The sequence below is a fragment of the Schistosoma haematobium genome, chromosome 4, assembly GCF_000699445.3.
Source record: "Schistosoma haematobium chromosome 4, whole genome shotgun sequence".
NCBI classification, from domain to species: domain Eukaryota; kingdom Metazoa; phylum Platyhelminthes; class Trematoda; order Strigeidida; family Schistosomatidae; genus Schistosoma; species Schistosoma haematobium.
Window position 1 is genome coordinate 23,932,869 of NC_067199.1, and position 23,214 is coordinate 23,956,082.

General features: G+C 35.4%; 2 protein-coding genes across 3 annotated transcripts in view; one reads left to right on the plus strand and one right to left on the minus strand.

The window, feature by feature from the left end:
* Positions 1–730: 730 nt before the first annotated feature.
* Positions 731–23,214, plus strand: part of MS3_00007702 (uncharacterized protein) — a 41,956-nt gene continuing 19,472 nt past the window's right edge. Inside the window, exons 1-9 of one of the 2 annotated variants that reach the window (XM_012936460.3) lie at positions 731–1,132; positions 9,290–9,323; positions 9,367–9,507; positions 9,542–9,802; positions 11,906–12,048; positions 14,358–14,498; positions 16,084–16,232; positions 18,097–18,219; positions 21,489–21,639. In XM_012936460.3, the coding sequence (XP_012791914.2) occupies positions 9,300–9,323; positions 9,367–9,507; positions 9,542–9,802; positions 11,906–12,048; positions 14,358–14,498; positions 16,084–16,232; positions 18,097–18,219; positions 21,489–21,639 (1,133 nt within the window). In that variant the 5' untranslated portion in view covers positions 731–1,132; positions 9,290–9,299. Of the gene's footprint in view, positions 1,133–9,289; positions 9,324–9,366; positions 9,803–11,905; positions 12,049–14,357; positions 14,499–16,083; positions 16,233–18,096; positions 18,220–21,488; positions 21,640–23,214 lie in introns of both variants that reach the window. The other variant, XM_051216021.1, reaches the window with a different exon arrangement.
* Positions 6,597–7,328, minus strand: IQSEC1_8 (IQ motif and S7 domain-containing protein 1; the record flags this gene model as incomplete). The annotated part of the gene is made up of 1 exon (XM_012947096.2): positions 6,597–7,328. A coding segment is annotated over one exon (732 nt), but the record flags the coding sequence as incomplete, so codon positions are not given.

Consider the following 23,214-nt stretch of genomic DNA (forward strand, 5'->3'; position numbering starts at 1 on the left):
TTTACTTGGTTCACCTACCTGAAGGCGCTAAGGCCACTCATTCGCACCGGATTATGAATGGGTACATAGTGCTACCAAACTTTTCTTCGACATACCTATGGCCTTCTAAATATACCTTTGAAATCCCTCGTTCCTGACTTCCGATTTGACTGGGTCGTTTTGCTTCGATAATAAGTGTGTTACTGGTTAAGGCGTTGTCAAACTCCCAATATTCGAGGAATCTTTAAACACATTTGTGTGAAAATTACTCGTAGTATCTTATGGTATGCATATGCATATTCATAGGATTTTTCCACGTCTTCATCCTTAAAAAAGTATAATAATATTTTGGCATACACGTACATTTTCAGTTTTTCCTGTTCTAAGACTACTAGAAAGTATTCAAGCCGACGAAGCATACGATAAATCGAATTTTTCATTGTATATTTATCATCGGTGATTTGTAATACGTGTCTCCTTACATCAATGGGAGATTCTGCAGGGCTTAGTAATTTATTAGAAGAGTGCTTACTAACAACAAGCTCTTTGGGTTTGAACTTCTAGCTGATGAAAACTTAGTAACATCCCTACCTCACTAAAAGGTAGAGAAATCTGCATTGTTAAAAAACCTCGGGACATTTAGTTTTGCAAGTCATGCATCCACAACTGACCACAAAAGTGTACGCTGTGCTACTCACTCCTTGCAACTACTGGCTGGCCTAGACCAACCACTTTCTCAATATATAGACAACCCATTTAATATATCTTCGAAATTATTCATCTCTGACCTCTGACTTGACTGAGTTAAGGTAACGTGGCAGTTGCTGATCCCCGAATAACTGTCTGATTCATTAAGGTGTAGTCAAGTATCATGACTAAACTCATGGGATGCTAACAAAGACCAGTGGTAGTATTGAGACGCCAAGAGCAGAGTACTGAAAGATCAATTTGCTTTATATTAGTTTGTCGCAACGATGTTGGATATTGGATTTTATCTCCTGTTGCTCTAACAACGACGCTGGCGGAAATTTAACGTGTTGACCACCGAATGGAGACTTTTGAAGTTAACATTTTTTAATTCGTTAAATCTTATGGAATATCCGTTCAAATGCCAAATTGGTAAATAGTCTATTCATCTTTTAAGTCCATTCAGGTAAGCATTTCCTGAATCTCATGTGAATTTGATGGCGTGTATGTTTATATTTTGTCATAATTTAAGTCACAGAAGATTACTTGTTGAAATTATCGTACTTATTTAGACTTATGCTGCGTTCTCTCACATTTCTATTCGTAGATATTGTTGTAAACGTCGTGATATAAATGTACTGATATGCTACACAGAGAGGACAAACAAGTCATTTAATAATAGTGTAATTAGTCGTGCAGCAGGACTTATAATGATCTCCCTCACTGCATATTGTACCTAGGTAGTTTTCAAGCTCTTTTAAAATTATTTTTCGAAAGACGCCGCTCCTATGGTTTCTGAAAATGTTGTCCGGTTTAGTGATACCTGCCACAAAAAATTTGCATAGAGTTTCGTGTGAGATCATTCGTGTTCTGTCTTAAATGAATATTCACTCTGATGCGATTGAAACATAATGAATCATCAATATTAACCACTAGATTCAGATTTGTGCACTGAGTATAGGAAGCTGACGGTTTACGTAAGTCCTTTTGTGGTAAGCTTCTATGAGTGCTTAATGTTCCACTAACATCGCTTCTTGTGACATTAGGTGTCAATAGTTTCCGAATAGATGCGAAAAGCCATATGCCTCGAGTGCTTTTGTCGTTTCTGATTTTTGAACCCGCCTGCTATGTGCTTTGAGGTTTCCTGATATGTTGAGAAGAAAAAGAACGGATGTCGGGTTCAAAGTCAATTCGAAGAGATTTATACATCGAAATTGGACCACTTCCTAATATTTGGTGGGACAGAGTCAAGAGATCTGACTTTTCTGGTCTCAATATGCCTGGCTAACATTGGAGTTCTTTAATTGCACGAGTACCTTTCCCATGTACGTTTTCAAGATATACGGGTCGCTTGTTGAACATTGGCTTTCAGCCTGGACGCAGTTTCAAAGTTTGGATCATACTCAGGTTATGTACACTGCAGTCGAAAAATGTGTATGCAGCTTGGTGAGTAATCATCTTAAAGTCCGTAGGGTTCTGAACCCCATAACTGCGATCACATGGCAGTAGGCGGTGGTCTCAAGATCGTGGATTACTGCCACTGAAATGAAGAAGACTTTTTATTGACCCAGCAATCAGTCAGTCAGTCAGTAACAACGTAGAACTTCGTACGTACGTACATCAGTTCGAGTTGCCACACCACATTAGCACAGAGATGCAGTTGTCGATTCAAATCCCGTAGTGGTAGAGGTAATAAGAGTATAAGCAGTAATCGGGAAGATTAGGGTTTGGAGATGTTATTTAAAGAGTATAATCCACCTCACCTTACCTCACGGATTTCCGTCTCCGGCGGTAAGGCCCTTTGAAGAACGGAGCTAACACGTCAAAAACCTTCCACAAAAAGGCCGTGCACGACCGGCCTCAAGCAGTTGTCCCTTGGGCTCTGCGGTCACGCTCCCGGGTCGTCAAGACCAACACTGATCCAATTTCCTTTTCAGGTTCCTCAAGAAATACCCTTCCACGGTGTGGGCAGCCGGGAAGTGATATCAGCCCTCATACCCGTAACAGCACAAGAGACCAAGGTGGTCACATTCAAATCTTTCCTACACCTTCTAATACCTCTCTTATCTCCCCGACTAACCCTCCCCACGTCTCTTTTTCACCTCGCACCGCTAGGGCAAACGATTCGAGTACGTGGAACGCTATTCCTGGTCTCCTGAAACCACGCTCTAAACTACACGTAGGAGCTTTTAACGTCCGAACACTGTGTCAAATAGGACAGCAGGCTTCCTTAGCTAGGACTTTAGAATCTCGCGCCATCGATGTGTGCTGCGTCTCCGAAACGCGCATACAGGATCCGAGTAGCGTCATTCATTTGACCTCACCATGCCAAAATAAAGAACCGACTCGATTTACGCTTCGTATATCTGGAAGCCCTGATTCTGCTTCCCGTGGCCTCGCCGGCGTAGGTATAGCATTGAGTCCTAGGGCAGAACTAGCTCTCTTAGAGTGGATCCCAGTAGACAGTCGTTTGTGCGCTGTCCGACTGAAGGGAACAGTAAGAATCCGGAAAGATAGGGACAATCGTCGTTGCCTCTTCGTCGTCTCTGCTTATTCTCCCACTGACTGCAGCTCAGATGATGTAAAAGATGAGTTTTACAGAAAGCTTTCGGACCTTCTCCGAAAAGCTAAGCGCTCTGATGTAGTAATAGTGGCCGGTGACTTTAATGCTCAAGTAGGTAAACTAAGCGATGGGGAAAGACACCTAGGTGGATCTTATGGTGTCGTGGCTCAAAGAACAGATAATGGCGACCGTCTGTTGCAGCTATGCTCAGATAACCGCCTGTTCCTTGCAAATACTAACTTTAAACATAAGGAAAAACATCTTTTAACATGGCGACCCCTAATTCGTCCCAACGTTGGACCCAAATAGATCACATCGCTATCAGCCACCGATGGAGGGGCTCGATAGAAGACTGTCGCTCATTCTGGAGCACATGCCTAGATTCAGATCATGCTCTAGTGCGAGCGCGTATTTGCTTGCGTCTTACTGGACGTAGGAAAGATCCTGCAAGGAAACCTCTTAGGGTCCTACTTAATGATAGTCAAGCTAAGAGTATATTTCAGGAACAACTAGGAAAACAGTTAGGCAGCCATGTATGTGATGCCCACCCTGATGCAGCATGGAATGATATCCGAAAAGCTGTGGAAACAGCAGTGATATATGCTAGTAAGGTAAACCAGAAGGTTAGGGAGCAACACTGGATCTCAGCAGCATCTATCTCACTGATAGATGCTCGGAAACTCATTCCACCTGGCTCTGAACATAATGAAAAGCGGAGTCAGCTTAAGCGCAAGCTGACAAGAAGTCTACGCAATGATCGCGAACAGTGGTGGGTAGCGAAAGCAAGAGAGATGGAAAAGGCAGCGGCAATAGGTAATAGCAGACAATTGTTCAGACTTGTTAAGGAAACCGGTATTAGGAAACCGACTATTAGCGAAACACTCTCAGAGAAATATGGACATATTATACAATCTCAATCCAGGAGATTGGATCGATGGGCAGAACACTTTAGGGATCAGTTCAACTGGCCTTCAGCCACACTTCGGTTTCTCACGATCTCTAGTCAACCTGAATGGCAAGTTAATGTAGGTCCTCCGTCCCTTTACGAAGTTGAAAAAGCCATAGGAAATCTGAAACGAGGGAGAGCAGCAGGCCCTGACAGGTTTACTCCTGAGATTTTTAAGGATGGTGGTTCAGTATTAGCAGTGAGATTAGCTGAGGTCTTAGGTAGAATTTGTGAACTGGACGTAATCCCATCTGACTGGTCTCAATCACTGATTGTGCCAGTCTATAAGAAAGGACAAAAGTCCTCTTGTGACAATCACAGAGGAATCAGTTTGACAAATATAGTGTATAAAATATTAGCCTCAATAATACTTCGACGACTAATCAAAGCTCGTGAAGAGCAGACTAGAGAAAACCAGGCCGGTTTTCGACCTGGACGTGGTTGTATAGACCACATATTCACACTACGTCAGGTTCTAGAACACAGACACACATTCAGACGCCCCACAATGGTAGTATTTCTCGACCTTAAGGCGGCATTTGACTCTGTTGATCGTGAGGTTCTATGGCAGTGTTTGTCACTGAAAGGAGTACCAAAGAAGTACATTAACCTTATACAGGCTCTCTACTCGAACACAACTGGTCGAGTGAGAGCTTATGGTGAACTGTCATCAGAATTGATTACCTCAAGTGGTGTTCGTCAGGGTTGTCCACTCTCTCCATTCTTGTTCAACTTTGTGGTCGACGTACTATTAGAGATAACACTTTCCTCATCTGACTTTACAGGGGTTGAACTTCTACCGGGAGGTTCACTTGTTGACTTAGAATATGCTGATGACATAGTTTTATTTGGCGAAGACGCTGACAAAATGCAGAGTCTTCTGACCACTCTAAGCAACAATGCAAGCATGTTCGGGATGCGATTCTCCCCCTCGAAATGCAAAATGTTGCTTGAGGATTGGGTTACATCGACACCCGAACTAGTGATAGGGAGTGAAGTAGTTGAGTGTGTCGACCGCTTCACTTATCTTGGAAGTCTCATAAGCCCTTGTGGTTTAGTGTGTGACGAAATCTCAGCACGGATACAGAAGGCTCGACTAGCTTTTGCCAACTTGCGTCATTTATGGCGTAGGCGAGATATCCGTCTATCAACCAAAGGACGTGTTTACTGCTCAGCAGTTCGTTCCGTCCTACTTTATGGCAGTGAAACATGGCCGTTAAGAGTAGAGGATATCCGTAGGTTAATAGTATTTGATCATAGGTGTCTTCGAAACATTGCTCGTATATCATGGGACCACCGAGTAAGTAACACAGTTGTTAGGAAACGGGTACTAGGTAAGGATGGCAAATCAATTGATGAAGTAGTGAAACTTCATCAGTTGAGATGGCTGGGACACGTGTTACGTATGCCCAACGACCGACTGCCTCGACGTGCTATGTTCAGTGGTATAGGAGTAGGTTGGAAGAAAGCTAGGGGCGGCCAAACCAAAACATGGCACAAGTCCATGAAGTCACTGACAAGTGAACTGAGCCATGTTGGTAGGTGTAGACTACCTGGTTGGGGACCGCGAGATGATAGCAACCGATGGTTAGAGACCCTGAATGACATGGCTCAAAATCGTTTGCAATGGCGCAGGTGCATCCACTCTCTGTGTTCTCCCAAATTCTAAACTTCCGAATTCTTCATGTCCCTTTTTTCCTCTTTCCAAATTTATTTCACTGGATTATACTCTTTAAATAACATCTCCAAGCCCTAATCTTCCCGATTACTGCTTATACTCTTATTACCTCTACCACTACGGGATTTGAATCGACAACTGCATCTCTGTGCTAATGTGGTGTGGCAACTCGAACTGATGTACGTACGTACGAAGTTCTACGTTGTTACTGACTGACTGACTGACTGACACATATCAAATGAGATCTGTGTGGCGCATATGTATTTGGTGCCTCCTTGAACCAATATCTATGTATTAAAATAGATAAATAAATCAAGAAAAAGTTCAAGTCCCCTTTTGTCTTTCTAATCATGCCCAGACTTGCTTGTTTTTACTTTACCCTTCAAATAAACAGTATTATACATAACACTTGAAATTAAAAGAAAAATCTTTATTGAATATATACAATATCGAAATGAACATAATTAAATGTTTGTACAAAGTTAATAGATGAAATTTTCGCAAGAACTTGTTAATATGACAAATTTTTTCTCTTGCCAAATAACTAGTCTATTAACGTAAAATAATATCACAGTGAAAATATGTTGACTAGTGCAGCACACACACATTATAGAAACTCCCGTATAAAATAAACACGAAATGAATAAAAGCAATTTTTCGAAACATTCGTATTTTCTAAATTAAAAAAGGATGAAAATGAAATTATAATTGGAATAATTGTATTATTTATAGATTGGATTGAATTAAGAAGATACTGCGTCCAAATCAGCCATTAGTCCACTGTCACTACTTAATCTTTGCCCATCTGGTAATTTATAATGCTGACAGAATTCAGGCATATGATTTGTTTGTTCTGTAACTCTTGTTTCTGTAGCATTCATCAAACAAGCTATAGGTGCACAAATATGTGATGATAAAGTATTATCATGATCAGAACAAGTATGACTATTATTTATGTTAAAAGAGACACCTGGATTGTCAAGTGATTTAGGATGATTTCCCGATTTGTCTATTCCTGATTTATGACTTAAACAATGATGATGAACTTGATTATACTTTTGTTTTGAAATTTCTTCTCGTTTTAAACGCTCCATCTCTGTGACTTCTAATATACATTCTTGCAAATCTTCTAGTAATCTAGCACGATCTGAACTTGTTTTTGTATTTAAAGTGATTAAGATACGCGCTCGACCATTGGGTGTTTCAACGATATGATTCATACCAACCTCTCTATGATAGTCTACATTTTGAATTTGTTCAAGTGGTGCCAGTAGCTCTAAACCATTAGGATGATGAATAGTTTCAAATGGGATCAATTTTACTCCGAATAATTGAATAGTCATTCGTACTTGATATGCAACTGATGCATCACGTCTGCGTTTTTGAACACTTTTAGTAATAAGAACTAGATCATTGAATAAAAAAAGTTCACGTTGATGTGCACCAGATCGTTCTCGTTTATTTTTATCTGGAACCTAAAATAGAAAAATAAAGGAATATGTACTGTTATGTTATGTCCTTTCAAATATCACATGGTAAGATCGCCAATTAGACCACCGACGTATATGACCTTGGTATTGTGCCAAACCAACGACGCGTTAAATAGTACGAGTAGCCTAGAGTCAACTCATAGTCCTTATTGGACCCTCTTGCCTTACCTGTCCACTTTCTCTATTTTTTCTTTAACTTCATCATGGATCTACCGATTGGAATAACATTCTCATCGACTGAATTTTCGGGCATTGATCTCCTACCAGGAGATCCACTTATCGACTTAGAATACGCAGATGAAATAGTCCTGTTTGCCGAAGACGCTGATTAAATGCAGTCGTTTGGTAGCACTGGGCAACAATGCCAGAATGTTTGCGATGCGATTCTCTCCCTCGAAATGCTAGTTGTTGCTTCAGGACTAGTCTACATTAACACCTGATCTAAGGATAGGGAATGAAGCAGTCGAACGAGTTGACAACTTCACTTATCTTAGAAGTCTGATCAGCAGTAATGGGTTGGTGTCTGACGAAATCTCAGCACGGATTCGAAAAGTTCGTTTGGCTTTTGCCAACTTACGTCACCTATGACGAAGGCGAGCATACTGCGCGGCAGTTCACATTCTGTTCTACTTAACGGCTGCGAAACGTGATCATTAAGAGTGAAAGGTACTCGTAAGTTACAGATGTCTTAGGAATATTACTCGCATCTGCTGGGATCACAGGGTAAGTAATAGTGAGGTTAAAGGCAGGGTATTAGGGAATGATGGTGAATCAGTTGATGAGGATGTGAATCTTCATCGACTGAGATGGTTGGGCCACTTGTAACGTATGCCCAACCACCGATTACCACGACGTGCAATGCTATCCGGTGCTGGAGATGGTTTGAAGAAAGTTAGGGGCGGCCAAACCAAAACGTAGCATCAGTGTTTGAAGTCACTAACTTCTAGTCTGAGCCATGTTGGTAGATGCAGACAGCTTGGTTGGGGTCCGCGTTACTGTCGTAACCAATGGTTGGAGACTCTTGGTGACATGGTTCAGAATCGATCACAATGGCGTAGGTGTATACACTCTCTATCTTCCCTTAAACTAAGAGATTAAAATCACTTCATAAATTTCTTTATACGTTGGTATCTAGCATATCTCTTCTGATCTTAAGATCATCTCTGTATTGCATATATTGAGAGTGTGTGATGCTAAGGCACTAATTCATAATAACATCAACTATCGATATGAGCCATAAATAGTAATTTTAACTTAATTTTTGGTACCATTTCGTAATTAAGGCTCGGTTTCTAGAAATCGTGGGTGTTATGGTTTGAAATTTATAGGTCCGAAGAATATATATTCACTTTATATACAAACATGAATATCGGTGATAATTAAACATGGAATAACTCATTTTTATTCACTATTTTACTAATTCCTGATTCGATATGTAGAACTAGGGCATCATCTAAATCAGGCTCAAATTCTATGAGACAAATGTAATGTATTCCACCAATAAGTCACATGTTTATAGGAGCCAATATTCATGTCGACGATAACCGTAAATTGTATAAATGTCGTGGCGAACGCGATTCGCAATATGATATGAACATTTCTTCTTGGTAGAAGAAGTGACTTGTAACAAATTCATGGAGACATCTAGTACTTTAGAGATTTAATAAGTTTTTTCTTTAATTTTATGTTTGATTTGGTGGCTGTTTGTATTATAATGTGGTTTTAGTGTTCCTAAATTGAGTTGTTTTTGTGAAATCATCGCTAAACTTTACTTTAAATCAATTCATATGTGATGCAAAAAGTATAAATATTTGATAATGTTTTCATAACGTTTGTAATTTAATTCCTTAAGATCAATATATATGTTGCTAAAACATAGTTATTCATATTTAATACATGCAATTCTTGGAGTAGAATTCATAAAAATCTCGGTTTATATTTACTAGCTCACCCAATATGCCACCAAAAAAGAGTGCTCAAGTGAGATTTTATTTCAACTTTTCTTCAAGTAAACGTTTAATAGAATGAAACAGCATTGGCGAGGTTAGTGAAGGAGTTACTCAACGATTACGAACAAAGAGCTAATTATTATAAAACGACAGTTTGTAACTCAGTCAAATTATGTTTTAGAAAAGCTGTAGAAGAAGATCATCCTGTAACAAGAGTAAGTTAATTAAAATATCAGTTGTTGTACAAAGCTTCTAGTTGATCCAAAAGATCGTAAAACAGTCGAGTATTGGAGTGACGACAAACTTTGTGATGTTTTTAGCAATGCTGGTGGTGATGATAAGAGTAGAAGCACACAAAAAAAGAACACTAACAAAAAACAGTTGAAAGAAGATAAACCACTGGTAAAACTTTTACCATTGATTGAAACGATACGAGCAAAAAGGTATACAACGATACAAGAAATATTAATATGGGATTGTTATATTGAAAATGATGATATGGTTGCATTAGTAAGTTACAATTTTTATTTTACCTCATCACTGATAATCTGAGTGAAACATAAAACAAATTTGGGAATAAACATACCTCATATCTACCAGACAAACTTAATTCTTAGAACCAACCGGTTAATTTTAGGAAAAATGTATAAAGTTTGGTCGAAGGTTTTTAACTCTAATTCTGAATGACTGTGATGGTGATGCATGTGAGAGACTGATAGACTGGTAACACTGAATTGAAAATGGATAAACGTTGATACTTTGTTTGGATTACTTAAGTGTATTTCCATGGTGACTGAAATCACAGTAAACTTCCGGCTCCCTCTGACTCCTGACTTGTATTCATTTAGAATTATATTTAAAGAAGGAAAACACTTCATGCATCATTTGTTATATTGAGTATAAATGGCTAGGTATTTTGGAATTACCATATTGCTCCAAATTTACTACTTCATGATTTTTAATGGTTTATTTATCTTATTTCATAAAACAGGAACTACAACAATTAGTTTTCAAAGATCTCCTTTAAAAAGTTGAGACGTATGACAAAAAGGTTCTTTCTAGGCTTATATTATCAATAAAACTGTTAGAAGTTAAGTAGCCTGATTGATAGCTGTATTCGGCTATCTACATTCAATTATGGGTAAATATTACTTGGCACTACTGTTTCAATGAAGTGAGGCACTGATTATTAAATCAGTGATTGAGTAATGCCGTGTCCATTGGAAGATTTTAATAACCTTAGTTTTCCTGCTTTGCCGTAAAGGTGAGTTTCGAGAGTTCAAAAAATAGAGGAAGCTTAGTTTACAACTCCCTTTGGTATTCGTTGGTCTTTCAGTTGATCTTAGTTTGTGTTAGTAACTCCCTAAAAGCTATAAAAATCAATTCAGGGAACCAACGTGGGTTTTAAGTGAAAAGCTGGCTAGAGGAAATTTTAAATTATGTCTAGGATGTCTAAATTTAACAAGCAAGGTACTCAGTCAGAAGGTTCAGCTATGTGTGATTACAGACTCCCAAATTCAAGACCGTGGGATGTCTATTAATCGTCGCCTTATATACGATTGAACTTACGAAAGTGCGTGCCAATTTGTAGAATATGAATAGTGCGGTCCTCAGATTTCAATGAAAAATGTTTACTGAGAGACAGCAGGATAAACAATCTGTGTTGAGCAGAGCTGAAGCATTTAGGCCAATTCAATATAATTTGATATGTCCTTCTAAACAATTGGAATGTTCGTTTTAAGCGAGAAACCAGAATAATTCATTTTAATAAGAGGCCCGTAACGTCATTACCACTTTTTGATCCTCACACCACGTCCACGAATTTTGGCTGCATCACTCATGAAAACATAATATTTATCTTTAAGCAAAAAGTGTTTGTCAATTATTATTTTTAAGTTTTGAAATATCTGTCCACTAAAATATTGCTTTATAAAAATTAGTCTTAACCATTACTACGTCCATTAAGGTGTTTGCCATTGTTTCTGTTTTAACTGTTATCTATGTAATCTTCGTCACCGTTATCATTAAACCACAAACTGTAAACTTATTTCGAGTGAAATATAGTTGATGTGATGTAAGTATCCTCATAGTGTGATGCTTGATCAAAACTACGACTCCTTATTACTGTGATGGGAAATGTTATACACGATGATACTGGATTGTACAATAAGCCATACGCTTTATTAAATTTTGCTGTTAAATTACTCAAAAAAGCTGGATAATTTATTTATACTAGTTGAATTCATGAGTCAGTTGAAGCTAGATCACCATGGAAAACCTGGAAGCACTAGACGGTCTTTTCGTCCTAGTATGGAACTCATCAGCAGTGCGCATCCATGATTCCGCATCCACAAAATCCCTCTCTGATTATAATTTACTTATGTGTTAATTCGTGTTTATGGAAGCAAATTTCGAGATTAGTAATAACAGTACATGCTAGTAACCTATTATTATTATTATTGCTATTATTATTACTACATTTTCGATTGATAAGTACTAATTCAGGATAATGTCTATTAATGAAAGTACGATGTAATTTACAATTTCACTATTTTGACAAACTTATCTAGTATATAAGTTCTACCTCTTGATACCTATTTTTTTCATTTCTAGACTGGTTTGTTCAATAAAAAATGTTGTCTTATTACACGTATTGAATTAATCGACTGTTTTCTTGACACGGAATGCATTCGATTGTTAGTGGCTAATATTGCTATCTCTAAAATACTACGTGAATTATCCTTGGATTTTAATGAGTAAATGTGTGAAGTATTTGTTATTTATTGTTCAATTTTGACCACAAATCTCATATTTGATTTAAATTTATAGGTAAAGGCACTTTTCCTGAGAAAAAACGTTATTTATTTTAAGCTAAATTTAGACATTTTCGACGAAGTCTATTCATGCTACTCAACTGAACATCTTGGTGAATTGCATCAAGGTCAGGGTTTAGGACTTTTTGAACATTGAGTCTGTTGGATATCTTGATATTTCATTTCTCATTGAAACCATGATATTGACCATCTGGTAATATGATGTTTGATGAATCAAGTAGATATTAGGAACAGGAATGTTTCAAAATGTTTGAAACGAGAAATGGTACAATTCCATAAAGATGATTTTTGGTTTTATCCAGTTAGAAAAATGCTCCTATGTGTTAAGCTCGCCTTATAACAATATAGGTATTTGACATTCTTAAGTCGGTTTTTCTTTACTGATTCTATGGGACAGCATTATCTTAAACTATCTTGTTGCGCAGAGATAATAGCTATTAGTAATGAAACTGTTCAGTTCATCTTTCTTTTGTATCCATTGTCATCTTTCACATATGATTTCTATGACTGTTGAAATTTACTTTCACTGTTTTAATTATGAAATAAAAAGTGTTAATGTTACTGAGTGAATAAATGGAACAACCTATATTTTTACATTTTGGTGCTTATTCACAAGACTTATATATTCAACTTATGATAGGGAATGGACATTTTTAACCGTTCGAGTCCCACCTTAATGATGAGCATCAACAAACTTGACCATCTGAACTGGTTTATAATAAGATAGAATGCACCAACATATTCAGTCAAACTCAGAGAAGAAAAAAATTATGGGTTTTGGTTATTATTGACGAAAGACCGATAAGTTAATAAATGATAATTTCAGTATGCAGTACAACATTTATGTCAGTTCTTGAAATGGGAAAGTTGTATGTGATTTAATTTGATTTAACTATTATACTAGCCTACATTGAAAATGGTTGTTTAGAGTTAGTAGCGATCATAGTGTTTGAATTCAGACTAAAAGGCAACAACGCTTTCCGTATATTTTATTTTTATTATCAGTTATAGTTAAGAGCATTAACAACCTCAAATAAGCTGATCTTTCACGAGATTAGACTTTGGAATTTCCATATTTGCAATCAAATTCTTTACAGATGAGATATTTAGGTTATGATCGACCTTCTGAAAGCTTCAACCATTACTCACCAGTTTTTAACTTTTGTTCTGAATGCTAGTGAGTATTTGTCGGCTAAAGAATGAAACGTGAATGACTGTGTTTATTACTCGGAAGAGGTTCAGATAAGATTGCTGGACGAAACGATGAAAGTACTTAGATTTCAATCACTGAGATTATTTCAAATGTAACTTTTGCATTAAATGCCTTTTATATACTCGGTGTTAAACTCCTATCAAATTGTTTGTTCAAATATTAACGAATATTCATACAAGTTGTCTACTTTAGTTGTCCATTGAATTATAGTTATTCAGCTTATGAAAAATGTTCTCTCATTAAAGTGTATTGATAACAAATCTTCCAAATTTATGTCGGCTAGTTCATTTTTCAGTCTAATTGTATGACAAAATAACCATATTGATGGTCTCATATTAATTGGTGATCTTGGTTATTTGTATAAAGTTTTAACAAAAGTTGATGAATTTCAGCCGTAAGGATTATAGAAATGATTGATAGTATCCGTATATTTGTGAAACACCTACCACTCATGAACGCTCTACTAAAACTGTCTTACTATATGCTAAAGGTAGTAACTTTATTTTTGGAAAATAAAAGTAAAATATGATCGTATTATTAGTTAGAAAACAGATGACATCACCACAACTTAGCTGCATGTAGTATTTTTTTCTAGTTAGTAAAGGACAATTAAATTTAAGGCATTTGACTAAAAGTTAATCAATTATAAGTAGGCGACTATCTAGGACGAATATGTATCGGTTCAAGTTGTCACACTTCATAACAGCATATAAAATAAGGAAGTTAAACTGAAAAGCAGAAAATGAGGATTAATAACATCTGTTTAACATTAAGACAGGTTCTCATTTTTTATGGAATGCTGAACTTATTAGAATTCAAAATTCTAACGTGTATTCCTCTTTTTATCTTACCGAATAAAATTATTGAATGGATTTCTATGCAAAATGTTTGGGAACCTTTCTTTCTTGGTAAATATAGAAGCTGGTCTAATAATCATTTTTATGAATACATAAATATGTTTATCATGAGACTAGTTTAACTACATATTTGATTTTTCTTTCCGATTTCATTTTCTCAGAATTGGTGAACAAGGTTGTTGTATATTATGTGATGGTTTAGTTAGAAATCAATATCTTACTTATTTAAGCCTAAGATTTTGTGGTCTGACTAAACAATGTGGTTTGTGGCTTGGAAATGTAATTGCAGAAACAGCTATAAGGTAAGCTAGCATGAATGATAAATACTATTTATTGTCGTTTATTATTTGCAAAGCATGCTCAAAATCAACTCATTAAAAAGTGTGTGAAAAATTGTTTTTTACGGTCGAAAATAAAATTATTTTGGAAACATCAATATATATATATAAGGCAATTTGTAAACTCTCTCGACGATGTAGATGAATCTGCATTTTGTCCTTTTTTTCAAAAAATAAGCTTCAATATCTTATTCTTTACTGATAAGGAACACTTTTATCGAAAGATATTGAAGATGGCACAGGTATTCAGTGTGTGACAACGCTTTTACCAGTAACACCTTCTAATATAACTCGTACCGACCAAGAGAAATCAAAAGACAGAATCGAGGAGATCAGAAGTTATATTTGACGATTGCCAATATATCGGAATTGTCTGATCTAGTCTGGCTAGCGATTGCAGTAGATGTTGAGCACGGCGTTACCACACGTGATCTGGTGCGGATGCATGACCGAGCGCCTTCAGCTAGGTGAGTCCATTAAAACATATGGTCAGCATCCAATGTCGAAAACTTACAGAGCTATTTATTTTGGGGATTTATTTACCGCTACAATATTTTACTTTCATAGCATTTGTAGTTGAATTAAAACCTAGATTGATGTAGAATTCAAATAAACATAACCGACATTTTAAAAAAGGTTGAATAACGTATAAAAAAACTAACACATGAGAAATCTTTGCACTTGACATTTTTCTATTACGAAGTAAATCTACTTAAGAAAAACAATAACAATAGAAATTCAGTGAAATGAATGTCATTAAAGGTCACAGTAGGCATTGCGTAATCATAGAATAATATATGATTCTTCTTAGTATAATTATATATTACGAGTTCTAAAAAAAGGTTAAAATGTGACCAGCTTTTTTTGACTTGCCAAACATATAGGACAGATCAAATACTTTTAAAAGAAATGTTAAAACTGACTATGGTAATTTAGAACCATTTGCTGTAAAGGAAATTTATGATATAGGAGTAGGTTGGGAGAAAGCTACAGGCGGCCACACTAAAACATGGTAAAAATCCATGAAGTCACTTACACGTGAACTGGGCCATGTTAGTAGGTGTAGACTACGTGGTTGGGATCAACGAGACGATAGCAACCGGTGATTAGAGACCTTGAACAATATGTCTCAAAATCGTCCGCAGTTACACAGGTGTGCCCATTCTTTGTGTTCTCCCGAATTCTAATCTTCTGAATTCTTCATGTCTCTATTTTCCTCTTTCCAAGTTTATTTCACTGGATTCTACTCCTTGAATAACATCTTCAAACCCTAATCTTTAAGATTACTGCTTAAACTTTTACTACCTCTACCACTATGGGATTTTAATCGACAGTTGTATCTTTGTGCTAATGTGGTATGGCAACGTGAAGTGGTGTACGTATGTACAAAATTCTACGTTGTTGCTGACTGACTGACTATAAGAAATATCTTGTAAGAACTTATCACAATAACTATGAATGAAATAATAAATCCGAATTATTGTTTACTTATTTTGTTATGCTTTGAAAACTATGAATATCATTTTTTTTCTGAAAACAATTTCTGAAGAGAGCTTATTCTTGACGGGAATTCTTTAGAAGCTGAAGGAACTATAGCTTTAATTAGTCGAATTTCTAATGCTGCAGAGAAAGAAGGATTTGAACGTACTGAAGAGATAAGAAGAAAAAAATTAGTTGCAGAGGAATCTAAAAGTCGAGGTAACATTATTTTAGATAATAATGATAATAATTCATCCAATATTCTTTTAAATAAAGTGAAATTACAAATACCATTTAGTCAATGGTATAGAGAATCACTGACATAAATTTGTGAATATTTGTGATTTAAGCAAAAGTGATTGGATTAAAGTTCTATTTAAGACTAATAATTGTTTTCAGATTTTCTGAAAGTAGTTTCATTATTTAATCTGTTATCTGATAGTTATTATTAGTTAATTATTAATTATAGTCAGTCAGTCAGTTAGTCAGCTACAACGTAGGACCGTGCACACATGTGCATCGGTCCAATTTGCCATACCTCATCATTACGACAAGATGAACACCGGATTCACAGAAGTAGTGGTGGTAATATATAAAAGAAAGATTGAATATAAGGATATAGTACAGGAAGAAAGAATTAGTTCCTAGAAAGAAAGATATTAAGCGATTTTAGTCTCATAGTTTAAGGGAAGACAAAGAGTGTATACACCTACGCAATTGTGATCGATTCTAAGCCGTGTCATCAAGAGTCTTCAGCCATTGGTTACGATAGTCACGCGGACCCCAACCAAGCTGTCTGCATTTATCAACATGGCTCAGACCAGAAGTTAGTGATTTCGAGCACTAATGCCACATTTTGATTTGGCCGCTCCTAACTTTCTTCCAAATGTCTCGAACACTAGTTAGCATTGTGCGTCGTGATAATCGGTGTTCAGGCATACGCAACACGTAGCCCAACCATCATAGTAAAAAAATACCATTTCAAGATAAATATAGAAAATTAGATAAAGTATAATTGAGCTACAGTTAACATGAGCATTACCTCAATGTAACGGTTTAATTTCATATACTTATCTACAGGATTTTAATTAAATGCAAGAATTAAATTTTAACTGTGTTCATAACACGATGGTAAGTAAAACTTTGGTTGGAAACTACTAATCCTTTAAATAATAGACCTAAAACTATTTTAAAAAAATGTAAGTAATGTCATGAAATAACATATTAAAAATTTTTTACACAACATAAATAAATTTATCAGAAGCGATTATATTTCCTAAGCAAAGATCGATGGTGTCTAGCAGTGGAATATAAGATGAGTGTTTTGCCTTACTTGGAACTCATCAGCTAGATGTATCTGCATCTCGCAGTTGATGTTCACTCTGGGACTTGAACCCAGTACCTTTCGTCTCAAACACCATCACGTTATCCACTTAGTTACTGAGTCCTGACAGTCACCAAATTCTTTGTGTTTTCTGTTAAATTACACTGAATTCATTGCCTATTTTAGTTACGTTCACATCCTTTGGATACGTTTTTCTAAAAATTTTGTCAACTATTTTAAATTTCTTAGTTTAAATTAATCATATTCATTCATATCTTATAAACACACTAATATATTCAAGATTAAGGCATAATGGATCAAATGGAGGGCATATAATTCACGATAACCAGTTTTAATTTTGTGGGTTCTCAGTAGAGTTTCATATCAGTTGTATAAATACCTGTGTAAAAGTAAAAAAGTATACTTCAGAAGATAAGGATGACATTCTATTTCTCCTACGGCACTAGTAAGAATTTGTGTTTCATTTTATTCCTGAGATATTTCAGTGGTTTGAGTAAATAATGTTTGAAAAAAGCACAAACCAAGTATTATGTTCGAGTGGTAGTCAGATGTACATTTACCAATGAAAGAAGATATAAAATCAATGGATGAATAATTATGAGTAAATGATTTTAATGAAATCATCTCGTAACATCAAGAATGGATGTTTAATGTTACTTTTTTATGTACTCACAGATAAATGCGCAATCACTGAGTTGAAGATAATAGGTTTTGTGTTTTTCATTTTACTGTCGATAGGTCGAGCGAAAGTGAAGGACTTAAATGTTCTAGAAGCGGCTCATGATGATATTATTGATCTAACAACCCCTACATCAAGTAAGAAAACCTCTGCAAAAAGTGATAAGAATAAATCATCTAAAAGTAAGTTGACGATATTTACAAATATTAGATCGGTGAAGTCGTTATACAATTCACCTTAACTCAGGAATGGTTGTGAAATGATCAGAGTGAGAAACGGGCAGACATTTTATTGTATAAGTTTAAAATAGGCTGGAAAACTTTAACGTTAGCATTTTTGATGGGACCAACTTTACGTCATCATGCTATTTATTACTTACTAACAGAAATCAGTAAGATTTTGTTGGAAAGTAACTATGATTGGCATATAAAATATAGCACACGTTTTAGACCTAAGTAGAACCTTTAACTTCTGATACAAGTTAACTTTGATCCCGAGTATTATAAACAATGTAATCAGCAATAAGAACTAGATAAGCATATGACTATATACTGCTCAGTAATCAATCGGTGAAGGAATTCCAGTCCTGCGGGAGATTAATCACAGTCTGATTGTTTCAATGTCAATATTTCCGACTCATGTACTGACTGAAAATCATAGTGAATCACAGTCCCTTGAATATTGTGGCTACGCTTTTTTAAGGAGTGTCAAATCACATGGAATCTTAGTCTAGAGTTTCCTTCCGAATTCCGCCAATTACTTAATATTCAAACATAGAGTGCAATGTCTTGTCGCTCAAACTATATTACAGCAAAATATAAGTGGACTGATATAATTCGACTAATTCTCATGACCAGGGAAACATTTATTTATTTATTTATTTAAACACATAAATATTGGTACAGGAGGGCACCAAATATATATGCGCCACACAAAACAATGAGGATTTGCAGAGAAGGAAAAAAAAGGTAAGGAGCGTAAAAAAAACGATAACGAATAGATTAGTGTAAGGTAGTGTAATAATAATGGGGGAAACAGAAACGTACACTCAGAAGAGATCTTTCAGTTAAGGAAGAAGCAACCACTTTTTATGAAGAAAGTAAAATGTTACGGCAGGATCGCCACTGGCTTCTATTCTGAGCCATATCTGATAACGTCTCTCCTCGAGAACGTTTAGATAGAACCGAATTTCCACCATAGACGAGCTGCTGTATAAGTCGAAAAATAAGGATAGACAGAGTAGGAATAAAAGAGAGTGAATAAATGACGTAGTAAATAATAACAATAGTAATAATAATAATGTGAATCGTTTGATTAATAGTTGAAGCAAGAAAAGTATTTTCCATAATTATCGACAGTTCATCATATTTGTGTGCGGGCTGTGATACTGCTCGGATGTCCAGACCGAAGCAGGTGGTTATCTTAGGAGGCCACACCCCGAGCCTTCGACCTGAAGGTCTGATACACAAGGCAGTGGAGCATCGTGAAGAGATGCCGTCCCATGGTAGCCGGTGACCAACGATTGGTTCATACGCCATTTGTTCCCGCAGGATACTGGAGCCCCTGTGCACCATTGGTTTGGAATCCGGTTAAAGCGCCGGACATTCGCTTTTCGTCCTCTCATTTTCGTAACCAACACCCCCGCCACGAGAAGGCAGTGAGTAGGACTTCCCTGGCAGAGGCTGTATACGCGTGGCCGTGTGAGAGCATTTCGAGAGGGAGGGCGGGCCCACCCCACTCTCGGCCATACCAGGGCATTTGGGGGCCCAGGGAAACATAATATTGTTTAATATATGATAATCAGTCAGAGTCATGTATGGCTTCATATATATAATGCGTAAACTTTAATAAGTATTTACATTATGGTTTCTTGCTTCGATAGCCAATGAATTATGTTTTTTTTTTATTGATATGTATTTACTTATCATATATTCCACTTAGATTTGTTAAATAGCTATTTATATGTCCAGTTGAATTTCACTGAGTATGAATAATGCTGTTTTTTCAGTTTTTAGTGTGTTTGATTCTGAAATTAATTTCATAACTTAGAGAGAATAATGCATGAAATGATTATATATTCGTAAAAGTCAATTTTGATAAGTCTAAAGGTTTGGTGTTCAAGATGAGCTCAGTAAAATAACTGAATTACTGATTTTAAATTACTCATATTAAACTGCATAATAGGATCTATCTAATGGTTAAATTATTGAATTTGAGTAATCACATGTTAACATAAAATGCAGTCGTTAGACTTTGAATATTTCTCATAGAGGAGGAATTCTGTCATGTTTTTGTGATGTTTTTTTTTGAGCTCAGTATCATGTTATAACTACTATGAATGCTATTTGACAAACATTGTTATATTAGATCTTTCATCAATATACTAATTTATTTGATAACTTATCAGTGTTTAGTCATATTTTCTAATCGGAATTGGTTGTTGTTCAAATAACTGTCAATAAATAATAAGTCAGTTATAGAATTTTATTAGCTCTTGGGTCAGTAATGATAAGTTACTGGATGAAGTAATTAGATGAGGTTGTTTGAGTCGGTCTTCCAATTTCTTTTCAAACAAAATGATGAAAAAACATATCATGATCAGACGATTTTCATAAACATTTACGAGGTTTCTTTTATACATATTTCTACTCCCCAATATGATTGGCTTTGACGAACATATGAATTAAAAAAATGCCTTAGTGATACTACAATCAATGGAACACAAATTATCGTATAATAGTATTTTAAAAACAATATTTTTCATTATCTAATAAGCTTAAATTTAAACAGTTAATTAAAATGAAGCGAATGGCAGCCTAAAATTATAATGAACGTATCATACTAGTAAATTATTTGTGGAAAAATAAGTGAGATGTAATAACTTAATTTCCTTCAAACGGAAAAAAAACATTTCCAGTTGTTTGAGTTGGGACGGTTTTGAAAGGCACGAAGAATTCTATAGAGGCTCTGAAGGAACTAAAGAGATTCCATTCAATCAAAACCTAGTAGTGCCTTTTAGGATATCAACGTGGCATGATACAGTTGAACGATAACATAACTTGCCACCTTGTAGATTGGCTAAATTGTAATGACGATACATCCAGTACTAATAATTATAGTTACTCATGTTTTTCTGATATAATTTTGATTACTACATAATAATCACTTCCCTTGCTCCTTATGTTTTCTGATCTGCGATTGTGGTATTCTATACGTTCAAGTACCCTTATTTCTAGATCATATTCTGCCATAATCAAGTACAGGACTCATCAGCTTTGTGAAGAAATGATAAATTCAAAGTAGATTAACAAGAAATTATTACTATAGTAATTTTCAAGCTATGGTTTCGTAAATATTTTGACGGAATAATCATTAAAAAAAATCTTAATAAATAAATGCATGCATTAATATGTTAATAATATCTAGATTAAAATTATTATTTTCAATGAAGGGCGAAAACGTGGTAGAAAGAATAAAAGCAAGCCATTATCTCCTCCTTCTGGTCCACAAATAGCAGTTTTGAAATTAGCCGATAATGAAATTAATCATTATGGTCAAGAAGGAAATTTTAATACAGTTAAATGTATGCAATTATTAAAAAGGTAAAATGATATTTAAATGTTAATAAATGTACTTGGAACCTAAAAAAATTGATTAAAACAGCAATCTTGTGAAATTCATAAGTCAGCCAGTTGGTACACATCAGTGCATCGTTATATATCGAATTAATTGACTGTCAGATGGTCATATTTTACAAAGTCCGAGAAATTAAAATTCAGCATAAATGCCTTAACAGCGAATTAAAAAACGGCCAACCCTGAGGCATGTTACCAAGAAGTCTCCACCCACTGATTATTAACATTTTGATGACTGTAATTGAGTAACCAACATTTCTATATACTGTTCATGGTAGGAATTAATGGGTGCATTAACAGTTGTCATATTTTCGTCTTAATTCCAATAGTTGTTATTACTATTTGTTTTAACTTTATTTATCGGATAATACAATATTACACTGATGATTTCAAATTTGGATTTTTCTGTTTGTCGTTTTGTATCATTAGAGTGCTAATGAGTTATTAATAATCATATGCAACATTCATTTGTTACATATTCATAACCTACACAACGTTGTTATTAAAAATTAAGTGGTTGATGACAATCTTCTAGTATTTCCAGGTACAATAAGGTCCTTTTATGTTGAGATACGCGTTATGAAGTCATATATACTTCTGCTTTTTATGTTTATCTATGCTAGTAGATTCGATTAGTACCTAAGCTTGTCTAAAAAGTCATTTTGATTCCTTATCTAGTCATTTAGTCACGATCAGGGTAAGATTTATTGTAAATATTCATTGACCCAAGTTGAAATTAGGCACCAGAATAACAAAATTAGGTTAACAAAATGAAAAACAAGAAGATAGTAATATGAAGTATTGTAGTAAATACTAACTATGGGGAATTCTGTTCGTATAAAGAGATTGCTAGAATAGAAATTATGTAGTAATATTGGAACTCAAGATCTAGGAGACGATTTAGAATAATTTTTTATGCATCACAAGAAACAGATCTTTAAACATTTGACACAGCGTCTCTTACCAATAATCACCGTTATTGCATTAATTCTAGACAGATAGTTTGTATCTGTCAGAATGAGTTAGATCAACAGTCAATGATTCATTGTACTGACGTCACGTTTAAATTTCTTCCAAAACATGCCCATGTCTAACGGTGGAGGCGGGAAGCAAGCACACGAAATAAATGTTCCAGGTGCCTAAGTTGTTTAAGGCTTGTGACCTCACTAACGGATTTACCATATTTAACTAATATCGTACATTGAAACCGATTATTGATTATTTCACTATATATTGAAAATGCTTTTAACATATCTAGGACCAAATTATAGTAACCTACCTTTGTTTTCAAATGGAAGATTTTATTGCCACTAAGTAAAGCAAAGCGTCCTGTTATGCTGCACATTCACACCGATGGTATTTGATGATTGTCGAAAGATTAAACGACAAAGAAAATGTGAACTGTTGGATTTCACTGAAAAGTTCCATAATGTTGTGATCATTATAAACTCAGGCCACACTGTGTTTGACTTTTAGTGCACACTAATATGTGTTCAAACATATGGTGACACAAATGTTCAGTTTTCTTGGATTTTAATAGTT